At 37.8% G+C, this 13,512-nt stretch overlaps 1 protein-coding gene across 1 annotated transcript; it reads left to right on the plus strand.

Annotated features, from left to right (window-relative positions):
• The first annotated feature begins 11,229 nt into the window (after positions 1-11,229).
• On the plus strand, positions 11,230-13,044 carry LOC122019591 (transcription factor bHLH94-like). The gene is made up of 3 exons (XM_042577048.1): positions 11,230-11,881; positions 12,345-12,743; positions 12,815-13,044. The coding sequence occupies exons 1-3, from the start codon at positions 11,420-11,422 to the stop codon at positions 12,905-12,907; spliced, it is 954 nt and encodes a 317-aa protein (XP_042432982.1). The 5' UTR covers positions 11,230-11,419; the 3' UTR covers positions 12,908-13,044.
• Positions 13,045-13,512: the final 468 nt, after the last annotated feature.

The following is a 13,512-nucleotide window of genomic DNA, read 5'->3' on the forward strand; positions in this document are numbered from 1 at the left end:
AAATATGGTTTAAGGTTTCCATGCTTTCATGACATTTGAGACCTTGTTTCACACCTGATAGGGTTCGGCCACATGAGTTTAGGGACTTGGAGAACTTAGAAACCAAGTTAATCATGCTTATAATGCTTCCTATGAAATTGATGTGATGATAATTTAGGTTCCACATGCTTGGAGGTTGTTTTTACCTAAATTGAGATCTAAGGGGGTTCGGCCATGATAAGAACCCAAGGGATTAGGAAGCTTAGAACCCAAGTTAACTATGTTACCATGTTTCTTATGTTAGTATAATCACATGATACACCCTTATGCTTAAACATGTATGCTTGTGATTTATACTTTCCATGATATGATATGTGCTTAGAAATATGCATGCTTTGATGATATGTTATGTGCTTAGAATATGCATGCTTTTATGATATGCCATGTGGATAGAAATATGCATGCTTTGATGATATGTTATGTGCTTAAAATATGCATACTTTCATGATATGCTATGTGGATAGAAATATGCATGCTTTGATGATATGATATGTGCTTAAAATATGCATGCTTTCATGATATGTTATGTGGATAGAAATATGCATGCTTTGATGATATGCTATGTGCCTAAAATATGCATGCTCTCATGATATGCTATGTGGTGAAAATATGCATGCTTTTATGACATGATGTATGCCTAAGTGATGCATACTTTTTATGATATGATGTATGCCTAAGTGATGCATACTTTTTATGACATGATGTATGCCTAAGTGATGCATACTTTTTATGATATGATGTATGCTTAAGTGATGCATACTTTTATGACATAATGTATGCCTAAGTGATGCATACTTCTATGATATGCTATGTGACTAAATGATGCATTTTTATACATGCTACTTTACTTTGTAAGGCTTGTACCAAGGGTGGACTCCTAATCAGTCCCTAGGACTTGGCTGTGTGATCCGGGCTAGTAAAAATAAAGGGATGGGCTCCTTAGTACGCCCCTAGGCCTTGCTGTGTGATCCAGGCTAGTAAGGGATGGGCTCCTTAGTACGCCCCTAGGTCTATGGCTGTGTGATCCTGATCTAGTTCCTAGTATGATTCAAGACTTGCTACCTTGGATATACTTAGGACGCGCACATCTATGTTATCTATGTATGGTACAAGCCGGGGCCCTGAATATGTTGATATTACGTTCAAGTATATATGTAAGAAGAAATGGTTTTAAAGATCATGAGACATACACATATTTTTCGGATACATGTTTTCAAAATCATATTGCATATACCTTATGATCATGTTGTGATGATGCTATGATTTATGATATGCCATGATTAGATATGATTATGTTATATTTCATGCTATGCTTGATATGCCATGCTACCTTATGATGAAGCTATGATATGCCATGATTAGATATGATTATGTTATGTATCATGCTATGCTTTAAGAAATGATGTGCCATGATTAGATATGATTTTGTTATGTTGCATGATATGCTTAAAGAGTATGATATGTTATGCCATGACTAGTTGAGATCATGTTATGTTGAGATATTCTTTGATCATGTGACGATTTCCGGTTTTAGTGAGTAGGAAAGGAACTTACTGAGCCATGAGTGCTCACAGCTTACTTTCCTTGTACCACAGATAAAGGAAAAAGCTGGATGTGCTAAAGGAGCAGCAGGAGAGGCAAGGAGATGTGTGTGGCTGTGGCTAGGCAACCGATTAAGAACCTGCTTTAAGAACTTTTAAGAATTATGCTTTGGTTTCATAAATTGTAGTACTAAATGGGTGACTTGATGTTATGTTTCTATTTATCTTGTTATCATGTTATGGAAATCATATTAGTGTAGTTCGGGTATGCAACAAAAGAAAAGTTTTATTAATCTAAGAAAAATTATTTTAAGTCTTCCGCTGTAATATGTACGTAGAGTATCGTAGCCCCGCCCCTTAGGGTTAGCAGGGAGGGCGGGCGTTACAAGGGAAAGGTGTTACAAATGCTTACAACTTCTTCATGCCTAGGGGACCAGAAGCTACATGGAAATCCATGGTGTGGAGGCCAGAAATCATGCCAAAACGGTGCTTTATACTATAGATGCTTGCTCATGGGAGGTTGAGAACCAAAGATAGATGGAGTGTGAACCAAATAAGGAGTGTGTTATGTGTCGACAACAAGATGAATCAAATCAACATGTGTTCTTTGAATGTCTTATTACTTGTGGACTTTGGAGAAAGATAAAGCGATGGTTGGAAATCAAGCACAACTTCAAATCCTTTGAGGAGTTACACTAGATTTTTGGGCAACATTACAAAGAGGGTGGTGGGAAGATGAAGACACGACACTAGGAATCTCTAGCTCAATCTACTATGTGTGGGAAGCAAGAAATATGTGTCGGCCTCAAGGCATTGCTCAAGATGTTGATTGGCTATTTCAGAAAGTTCAAATCCACGTGCATAAGTTTGTGGACTGACTGACCAGGCTGAATGACAAGCCGGTCTGTCTGAATGACTGGCCAGGCTGAATGATTGACCAGGACATGAATGACTGACCGAGAAATGAGGCTGACTGAGCTGGGCGGGCAGTGAAATAGACCGTACAATGATGGCGGATTGGTTGAGTACGGAACAGGCAAGGTGACAAACTGGGCCTTGTATGATCGATCGAGAAACATGACTGACTCAGCCTAGCAAGAAGTGAAATGGAATAACCAGGAATAATGAATTACTTAAGCATGTACCTAGACGGAGCGGGCAAGAAAATCGAACGGGGCGAAAGGAATGTCTGGCTGGATCCTGGCCGGGTCATGTGACAGACTGGGTCGGGCTGCCTAAGCGGCCAACTGGGCTTGATGGGCAGTGACGCATTCCAAGTTCACCTCTGGAAGAGTACATGCAACAGATATGTGTGGTCACCCCAATGGGTGTAATGTGCCCATATGGTGCTTATTTGTAGTAAGAAAGAGTGTTTTTGATTGTGGAGTTTACCTCAACTACAGAGGATAAACTCCCAGTTATTTTATATGTTTTGACATTCAGTTTGAGAGTCTTTACCTCTCAAATTAGATTTTATACATATGTACCTATTTCCATAAAGAGTTTAGAATTAGTTCTGAGATCAACTGTAATTTTTCGATTAATTGGGGATCATGATGTACTACTAAGTGTCACTCATGATCGTTCTATAATTAAGTAGTTAATTATGGATGACCAAGATAAACCGAGAACCTATTATTCTCTTGGAGTTGTCTTGAAGAGCTCGACATTGATACGAATAGAGGCGAGGTTCGATAACGTCGTAAAAGATTGATGTCCTTTTCGTTATAGGTAATCTGTAAGGTATACCTAAATTAAATTGTTATTTGATTTCGTTTTGTTAAATGATTTTATCTGCGTGATTGTATCTTGTATGCCTGTGGTGTGTGTGTGATGTGATAAATTAATTTATTTATCTTTAAATCTTCAATGGTACATATTTACAAAACATTTTTTTAGCACACACCGTATCGTACATAACCCAACACCTTCAGTCATCTCAGGTTCGGTCTTATCTAGTTCAATAATTTTTTACCCTTATGATCAATAAAAGAATTTTATAAGACCAAATCGATCGCTCCATATTTAATATTATATGATTTAATATTTTTGCCTTGAGAGTATTATGGGTAGCAAAAATTAGTTCCTTACGACCTACGAAGTATAACTACAGTCTATTTCGGGAATTTCTAGATTGGAAATAGTTACTAATTAAGGATTGTTTTACAGAGCTCTTTGATGACATTTCGATTAGATCGGACCGAGCACAGATCTACCAAGCCCCTCGTTCTCCATCCAGATACGATTCTTTGACACCTCTACTTCACTTACGTGAGAACTCAGAACATCACTGAGATTTGAACGCCTACGGTAGCAACTAAAAGAGATATAACAGAATTATCCAAATTGACCGGATCAAATTACCAAATCAAATCATATTAGTATTTGGATTATTCTAATAATTCTGTTATAATTATTCTCAGAATTATTCTAATAATTCTGTTATAATTATTCTCAGAATTATTCTGTTATTTATTAATTAGTTATTTGACCAAGTACTTTTGAACATTATATATTGTATTGTCCTTAGGGCAAATATCAATGAACAATAGATTTTATTATTCTCATCTTATTCCTTCCTCTCTCTCTATTCTTCTTCTTACATGGTATCAGAGTCATCTCTCTTTTTTATCTTCCCTCAACTTCTTGAGGCGGAGATCGTATAAACGGCGAATTTTTAAAATTTTCCCTTAAGCCTCTTATTTTCTCCTACGTGTTTTAATTTTCTTATTCTTCTCTATTTTTCAGAACAAACGAAAAATACTTATTTTCTTCCGCTGCCAACCCCTTTGCTTCTCTTTCCTCTTCCTTAATCTTTTTTTTTCCACTACCACCGGACAAGTTATTTTTTACTTTAGATGTCAAATACTCGACGACATCAAAGAGGACAAAAGCAAAGTCCAGACCGATGTCAAATTTGTCACATCGTTGGTCATACTGGAAATATATGCCCTAAAAGACTTGATTGGTCTAGGGTAAAATGTCAAATTTGTCTTGGAATTGGACATTTTGGTATTCAATGTCCTAGTCCATTTGATTCAAATTTCATTGGTGGTCCTACAGCCTCAAGACAACCATCTATTTCACAAGTATATCCTAAAGTTCTTTCGTCTGTGCCTACTTGTGGTAAAAATCCAGAGTTCTCATCTACTGATTGGTATATTGACACTGGAGCAACTCATCATGTCACATCAGATTATAATATCCTTACAGACGTAATGCCATATTATGGCTCAGATACGGTGCAAGTAGGCGATGGTTCAGGTTTGCAAATTGCTAATCTTGGAAACACATATGTTCATTTATCTAATCGAACTTTTCACATGCGCAATGTCTTTCATGTTCCATCTATCACTAAAATTTACTTTCTACACGCCAGTTTTGTCTTGATAACAATGTCATTTTTGAATTTCATCATAATCATTATCTTATAAAGGATAGAGGAACAAATGCTATTGTGTTTTATGGGAGAATCAAAAATGGCCTATATTGTCTTCAGAGTTCTTCAATCAAAGCTTTTGTTGATGAACGCACAAATAAACCAGCTTGGCATGCTCGACTTGGTCATCCTTCCCTTCGTATTGTTCAGTTAATCATCAATAGGTATGGTTTACCTACTTCTATTACCTCCTCTCCATCTTATTCATGTAGGGCCTGCATGGAATCTAAAAGTCATAAGCTACCTTTCTCTTTATCTGATCATGTTTCTAATTTTCCACTTGAAATAATCCATTCTGATGTTTGGGGCCCTGCACCTATTTTGTCTAATCAAGGTTTCCAATATTATGTTACATTCATTGATCATTTTAGTAAATATACTTGGCTTTATCCTATGAGAAGGAAATCTGATTTATTTGATATATTTTGTAATTTTCAAATTCAAGTTAAACGATCTTTTAATCGTAAAATACTCTCTTTTCATTCTGATTGGGGAGGCGAATATCAAGCTCTCCATCGTCATTTTGTCTCTTGTGGAATTGTTCATCGAGTTTCTTGTCCTCACACTCCAGAACAAAATAGCTCTGCTGAGAGAAAACATAGACATATAATTGAAACTGCCTTAGCTCTTCTTCATCATGCATCAGTTCCGCGCAAATTTTGGGATGAAGCTGTAGTATATCTCATAAATCGACTTCCTACACCATTGCTCAATCATAAATGTCCTTTTGAAAAACTTTATAATCAAACCCCTGATTACACTTTCCTTCGAATTTTTGGTTGCGCATGTTATCCATGGTTACGCCCCTATTCTAAACACAAACTTGACACTCGTTCACTACAATGTGTTTTTCTTGGTTATAGCAATTTGCACCATGGTTATCGTTGCTTGCATATACCAACAGGACGAATTTATATTTCACGACATGTTACTTTTGATGAGTCTTTATTCCCTTTTTCGGTAGCTTCTTCAATCTCTCCTCCAGATACAAGTGGCACCTTCTTAATGCCACCTAATATTATCAGAAGTGATGGAATTCTAGGTCCTGCTCCGGAGCTCTCTAATAACTCTCCTATACCATCAGAATCACCTCCGGTTGCTGCTCCAATCTTAGAAGTCTCGCCGATCGAAGATAATATGCTCTCTGGTTCCTCGGATAATGCAAGTCCGTCATCTACATCACCATGTCAGCCTACTTCCTCGTCGTCATCAACAAGTGATTCAGATGATAATGCTCCTCGTCGCATGCTTCCCATTAGTGATATTTATGAGCGTTGCCCACCAAATGCAACTCGATATCCCCTTCCACGAGCTCTAGTGGTTTCTTCCAAATCTATTGAACCAACCTGTTTTACACAAGCAAACAAGGATCCAAACTGGCGTAGTGCAATGACTACAGAATTTGATGCACTTCTTCGCAATGGAACATGGACTCTAGTTCCGCGCACTCCCTCAATGAATGTTGTGGGCTCTAAATGGGTATTCCGTCTTAAGCATCGAGCTGATGGTTCTCTTGAAAGATACAAAGCTCGACTTGTAGCTAAAGGATTTAGTCAACAGTCAGGTATTGACTTTAATGACACTTTCAGCCCAGTCATCAAAATTACATCTGTCAGACTATTATTATCAATAGCTGTTAGTTCTAATTGGCTTGTACGACAATTGGATATTTCAAATGCATTTCTTCATGGTCATCTTGAGGAAACTATATTTATGGAGCAACCACCTGGTTTTATTCATCCACAATTTCCATCTCATGTTTGCCAACTCAAGAAATCCTTATATGGTCTTCGACAAGCTCCTCGTGCATGGTTTCATCGACTATCTAAATGGTTACAAGCTCAAGGATTTTCTGGATCAAAGACTGACTCGTCTCTATTTCACAAATATAATGATGAAAATATGATATTTTTTTCTTATTTATGTGGATGACATTCTGATAACCGGCAATGATCACAAGGGTATCACGACTTTATTAAGTCTTCTCAATCAAGAATTTCCTACTAGAGATTTGGGTATTGCTCGTTTTTTTCTTGGTATTGAGCTTATTCCACATGAGGATTGCTATCTTCTCTCTCAGAGCAAATACATTACTGGGCTTCTTCAAAAAGCCAAAAATGGATGGAGCACGTCCGGTCTCTACACCAATTGCTATAAACAACTCTCCAACTTCATCCTCTCCTACTCTATCTGATCCACAAATTTATCTAAGTATTGTTGAGGCCTTACAATATGTCACTATCACACGCCCTGATATTACTTTTGCGGTAAATCGTGCTTGTCAATTCATGCATGCTCCAACTGAACAAAATTGGGATAATGTAAAAAGAATACTTCGCTATCTCAAAGGTACTATTCTACATGGTCTTCTTTTATATCGCCAATCGTCTCGAGATTTACATGCATATAGTGATGCGGATTGGGCAAGTTCTCCTGAAGATAGACGCTCTACTAGTGGATATGCAATATTTCTTGGACGAAATCTTATCTCATGGAATTCGAAAAAGCAACCTACGGTATCTCGTTTAAGCACTGAGGCAGAATATAAAGCTATAGCAAATACAACGTCAGAAATTATTTGGCTTCAGTCACTTCTCTCCGAACTTCATCTTGCATCAAATATTGTACCAAAAATTTGGTGCGACAATATTGGAGCAACATATCTCACAGCAAATCCAGTCTTTCATGCTCGTACAAAACATGTGGAAATTGATTTTCATTTTGTTCGTGAACGTGTGACAACTCAGCAGTTATCCGTCTCTTATATTTCTACTGAAGATCAAATCGCTGATATCTTTACCAAGCCACTATCCAGACAACGCTTCAACAAGTTAGTAAGCAAACTCAACGTCAGAGATCTCCCGTTGAGTTTGTCGGGGGGTAAAAGAGATATAACAGAATTATCCAAATTGACCGGATCAAATTACCAAATCAAATCATATTAGTATTTGGATTATTCTAATAATTCTGTTATAATTATTCTCATAATTATTCTAATAATTCTGTTATTTATTAATTAGTTATTTGACCAAGTACTTTTGAACATTATATATTGTATTGTCCTTAGGGCAAATATCAATAAACAATAGATTTTATTATTCTCATCTTATTCCTTCCTCTCTCTCTATTCTTCTTCTTACAGCAACAACCATCTGGTGCTCATTAACCACATCCTCTTTTGTGTCAACGACGTGACTCTCCAACCGCCTCTCAAACCACTACCGCTCCAAGTACCAGCTCTCGTCCGCAGTGCGTGTGCACGAAATCAGACCGCTGCCAACCGCAGCTTCAACTGCAGCAAGTCAAGGATTGAAGGAAGCTATTGGTCCTAGACATTGTTAATTCAGAAGGCATTTATTTTGTGCTTGAATTATTTTACCCGAGTTTTGCATAAATATTTTCGTTGAGTTCCACGATCCATTTTTTGCTTTACTACTAAATTCATGGCCATAAAATTTTAATACTCTGTTTAAGTATTTTATGGATCTTCGTATAATCTGCAATTCTCCTGATTTTTAGGAAATGATTCTGAAAAAAAAATATTCCTCACTTGCATTGCAATTAGTTTTAATTTAGTGCATTAGAAATTTTAGAGTGTACTCGAGCATCTCCAATATAAGATTTTTAAAGAGATTTATGAAATGAAAAGTGGAAAAGTTTTTTTAATAATCGAGGATACAATATTTGAAGTTTATAATTTAAGAACACTAGTAAAATTTTAAAATTATTTTCTTGATATATGGGATCATTAAAAAAAATTGTATTAGAATGTTGATGTGACATGATATGATATATTGGGATCATAAAAAAAAAAGTTTTTTAGAACTCTAATCATTAAAGATATCCTTACAAGAGAGAATAGTTAATAAATATTTTTTTCTCTCATTATAAATATCTATCAGTGTAAGAATATACTCGGCACATCTTTACATGAGTGGCGATGAACATATTTTACGTGGGAATTTAACATAATCAAAATCTAAATTTTTTAATCTCTTTTAATTGCATGCACAACAACTCTCTCTCTCTCCTGCATATAAAATGATATTGATTTCTACAGACCAGTACCAAATGGTGTACCAAGGCTACAAACCAACACCAAGTTACCATTGATTTATCAAAATCAACACCAAACCAGCACCACCTTGTTGCTGATTTGCAAAAACGAGTACTAAGTGGTACACCAAGGCTACAAACTAGCATTAGTACTGGTTTATAGAAACCAACACTAAGTAGTGCATCAAGGCTACAAACCAGTACGAAGATGATATTGATTTTTACAAACCAACACTAAGATGGTATTGATTTCTACAAACTAATACCAAGATGATACACTAAGGCTCAATGTTGATTTCTAGAAATCAGTACTGTGCTGATTTTTATAAACCAACACTAAGGTATGGTATAGATTTAAACAAACCAACACCAAAGTTATACACTAATATTATCTTACATGCAGAAGAAAGAAGAGACTTAGTTCTGCATGGAGATAAAGAGAGATAAAAAAATTTAGATTTTAACTCAGTTAAATTATTCACGTCGGATGTTACTCACTGTATATGTGCATGCTACCTTTCTTATCTATCAGTGATATATATATGGATTGTGATTTTGCAGACTTAGGTATGTAGAGCAGTAAGAATGCAACAGATGTTGCAAAATATTTTTAACAATTATTTATTTTCTTTACGAGAACATAATTCTTCCTACCTCTTAATGCATTACTATTATTTATAAGAAGTTTCTTTTTATTACAAAAGTTACCTTAACTTTCCTCAGGATCGTCCAATTTGAGTTCCAAATTTGAGCGTGTAGCTGTTATTAGTTCCAACTTCCGATTCATTTTCATGAATAGTGAAAATTATCAGATTTTGGATCGTGCATCCGATCGCCATGACAACGCAAGTTGGCCAATCCACATAACAATATAAATGGGAAAAGAAGCTCGCAAAGTGAAGTTTAACAAATGAAGGAAAAATAAAAAAGGAACCGAGTGTTTGTTCAATCTCGTCATTAGTGACCGTGTAGTTTTAGATGATAGAATCTATTCGAAAAATACATGTATTGTTGGAAACTTTTGAGTTTCCTCCCATAATGACTAATTTAGGTCGTTGGGACCCCATGAATTATCTTCCGAATTAATTCTATAAAATGGCAAGGGCTACTACCAGTATCCTAACCCCACAATCTGTCAGTATACTAAGACCAGCGACATTCCATAGTTTATGTGATTATCGTGCAAAAATGACTCAAATTTATGCTGTCACATCAACTAGCTCTAGAATTTTAGTATTGTTAACTAATGCCCAACTTTGAATCATTACTCGCTTCACCTCACGTAATGTGCAATCTGGGGCAGCTGCGTGATGCTTGGAATCTTGTCGGAAATACTTAATATAAACAAATGATTACCTTCATGATTCTCGTAAAGGTTGCCATTAGAATAGACGCCCTTTAGTACTTCCCTGACTCCGTGAAAATTTTTGTAGCACAGGAATTAGGACAGAGAAAATAAGAAAAAAAATGATCCATGAATGTATTTAGAACCCTTAACAGGTATTCTTCCAAGACTAACTGTTGATTTGTTGCGTTCCTTTCGAGTTCACTCTTCACCGTGGTGCCCAGTCATGTCTGTCAACTGAGCACTGTGGCGTACAGGCTCATGCATGCTGAATAATTTCACCAGACTGATGAGGCCAAATGCATCGAAACGCTTATCTATGTGGAGAGTATTCGTAGCTTACTCCTGTACTTGTTCATGAAATACAAGGAAATAAGACAAAATGTACATATGCATGAAAGCTAAAAATGAATTGATCATTGAGGCTGAAACCAAAATGCTGGACGAACTGTTTCATGTATGGTTCCGAATGATGATCGATTTGTTTCATCTAGGCAGATTGGTTGGCAAGAGAAAGAGCTTGGCTTTCGTTTCTGATTTGTATGCCATCACCAAGTTGAAAAGGTGGACACATGGCCTACTCCACTGCACTCAACACCATGTCCTCTGGCCTCAGTCCCAAGACTCTAGGCAAGTAGAGATTCTGACCCTGATTGGGATCTCTTTTTCCTCACCCTTTTTCTTCATATCTTTGGACCCTGACTCAGTTCACATCATGCAATTAGAGTCTGATCACAGCAGAAGCATCTCTCTGAATTATTATTATTATTATTACACACTCAAGCTAGCCTTGTTGTTACTTGTTGCATCCCTTCCTTTCATTTCCTGACCTCACGTGGCCACCTTGTTCTCTTCTCGTTCACTGAGGCCTTTAAACCTTGTCTCATCAGCTGCACCTTCCCCCTTCCGGCCTCATCTCCTCGTGTAGAAAGGCTTTTTTGTGTTCTTTCTCTTCTTGCGTTTTTGAGTTCTCTTCCATAGTACTCTGCTTGCAGAAAGATGGCGCTGGAAGCCGTAGTTTTTCCACAAGATCTATTCGGCCACAGCATGAGAGAGTTGTTCAACAATGGCGGAGAGTTCTGGGGCTATGACTTTGGCGATGGAGAACGCGAGTCTGATAAAAATGGGGCGGTTCCACTAGCAAGTAACGCAATTGATTCTGCTGGTGTTCAAGGAGGCAGGGGGATAGAACAAAATGCGACTTTGGACGCCTCTTGCTCCACCGTGGTGCAAGTTTTTGAGAATTCCTCATCGCCAGAGGCCGCCGCCAACAACGACGCCTTCGTCTTCAGCCCAAAGGTGGGCCGTAAAAAGAGGCAGCGGTCGAGAAGCCAGAAGAACCAGGAGGAGGTGGAGAACCAGAGGATGACTCACATTGCCGTGGAGCGTAACCGGAGAAAACAGATGAATGAGTACCTGGCAGCGCTCCGGTCACTTATGCCGGCCTCTTATGTACAGAGGGTTTGCTTCTCACTCTCTTCACTTTCTGCATAATTTCTTTCCATATGCATTCATACTAAATCTCAGCCTTCGGGTTTGTGACTGTAAATATGTTACCATTTGTGAGCTGAAATCTCTAGATTCTAGTATATGAGTGGTTTGACAGGGAAGAGGACTAGTTGTTGGGTGCCATTTAGGCTATAAGCTTGCAAAGATTATCACTGTCATCCGACAGTGGACCAGCAAAACTGTGAATATTCCTGATGAACTTGAAGCATTTATGGCTAAGATCTCTTCTATTCTTGTTGTCCCTGAACAGAATTCCTTCACAGTTCCACAAACTTGCTTCATGTTCTCACTTACCATCATCACTCGCTTTTCACTGTGACTAACCCTACACACCTGATGGGCCTTGTGCTTCATTCACCATAGAGTATGTTCACACCATTACCAAACTTAAGAGCATGCTGAATTCTTCATGCAGAGTGATCAAGCATCCATAATTGGAGGGGCAATCAATTTCGTCAGGGAGCTCGAAAAGCTAGTCCAGTCTCTTGAAGCTCACAAAAGAATCAAGCAGCGATCTGCTTCACCCCCTTTTGCTGATTTCTTCACCTTCCCCCAGTACTCATCCAACCCTTCTAGGTGTGCAACCTCTGCAGCTAATGAGAGCATACATGAGCCTGTGGTAGAGAACAAATTGTCTGCAGCAGACATAGAGGTAACCATGGTTGACAGCTATGCCAACCTGAAGATCCTCTCACCCCAACGGCCAAAGCAGCTGCTGAAGTTGGTGGTTGGATTGCAGAACCTCCACCTGACCACGCTCCACCTTAATGTCACTTCCATTGATGAAATGGTCCTCTACTCCTTCAGTCTAAAGGTACAGTTGAGCCTAAAGTCCTATTTAACCACAACCATTGTTGCCAGTTAATGATGTTGTGAATTCTATAGGTGGAAGATGAATGCCAATTGACTTCAGTGGACGAGATTGCAGCAGCAGTGCACCAGCTAGTTGGCAAAATTCAAGAAGAGGCTGCCTTTTGAATGTACCTTGTGATTGTGTTTTTTAATTTAGACCATATGCTTGCTGTCTTAATTTAGTTCCAAATGTCTGTTTAAGATCCTATTTTGCTGAACTGATCTGACTGCAAATTTGCAAATTCTCGGCTATGTTTCATAAAGAAAATTTGAGAAGGTTACTTTAAGATTGTGAAAAACGAGCTTAGATGTGGTCAATCCAAGAGAAGCCGGATAGCCTTTTTCATCAAATGGTGCTGTACTTGATGTAAGAGCTCACTAAAGATAAAAGCTAAAGGACAAAAATGAATAGTCTGTATAGCCCTAGGAGGAAGTAATTTTACCACTCTGCAAGAAAGCTACCTTGTATCTTGTTGGGAGTTATATTAGTGTGATGACAGGAACGGACAGAGTGGGCAATGGTGTTTGAGATCCCATGAGCTTCAAAAATAGAATCGAAAGGATAATCATTCTGAGCCCTAGGTCTTGTACCCCTTCTTATTTATATATCATTGGCCCAGATCTTGATAAGAGGGGCTTTTACCTGGTCTAGAAATCAAACATGTAAAGGTGAAAAACTTTTTGATGTCTCTTTTCATCTCTCCAGCCATGTGTTAATGGTAGAAGGCAGG

This window comes from Zingiber officinale, chromosome 1A (genome assembly GCF_018446385.1).
Source record: "Zingiber officinale cultivar Zhangliang chromosome 1A, Zo_v1.1, whole genome shotgun sequence".
In the NCBI taxonomy this organism is placed as follows: domain Eukaryota; kingdom Viridiplantae; phylum Streptophyta; class Magnoliopsida; order Zingiberales; family Zingiberaceae; genus Zingiber; species Zingiber officinale.

Excerpts from the sequence above, each read along its gene's own strand:
- LOC122019591 (XM_042577048.1), top strand. The coding sequence starts at position 11,420 with ATGGCGCTGGAAGCCGTAGTTTTTCCACAAGATCTATTCGGCCACAGC. Across the intron at positions 11,882-12,344 it reads CGGCCTCTTATGTACAGAGG|AGTGATCAAGCATCCATAAT; the intron begins GTTTGCTTCTCA and ends TTCTTCATGCAG. Across the intron at positions 12,744-12,814 it reads TCTACTCCTTCAGTCTAAAG|GTGGAAGATGAATGCCAATT; the intron begins GTACAGTTGAGC and ends TGAATTCTATAG.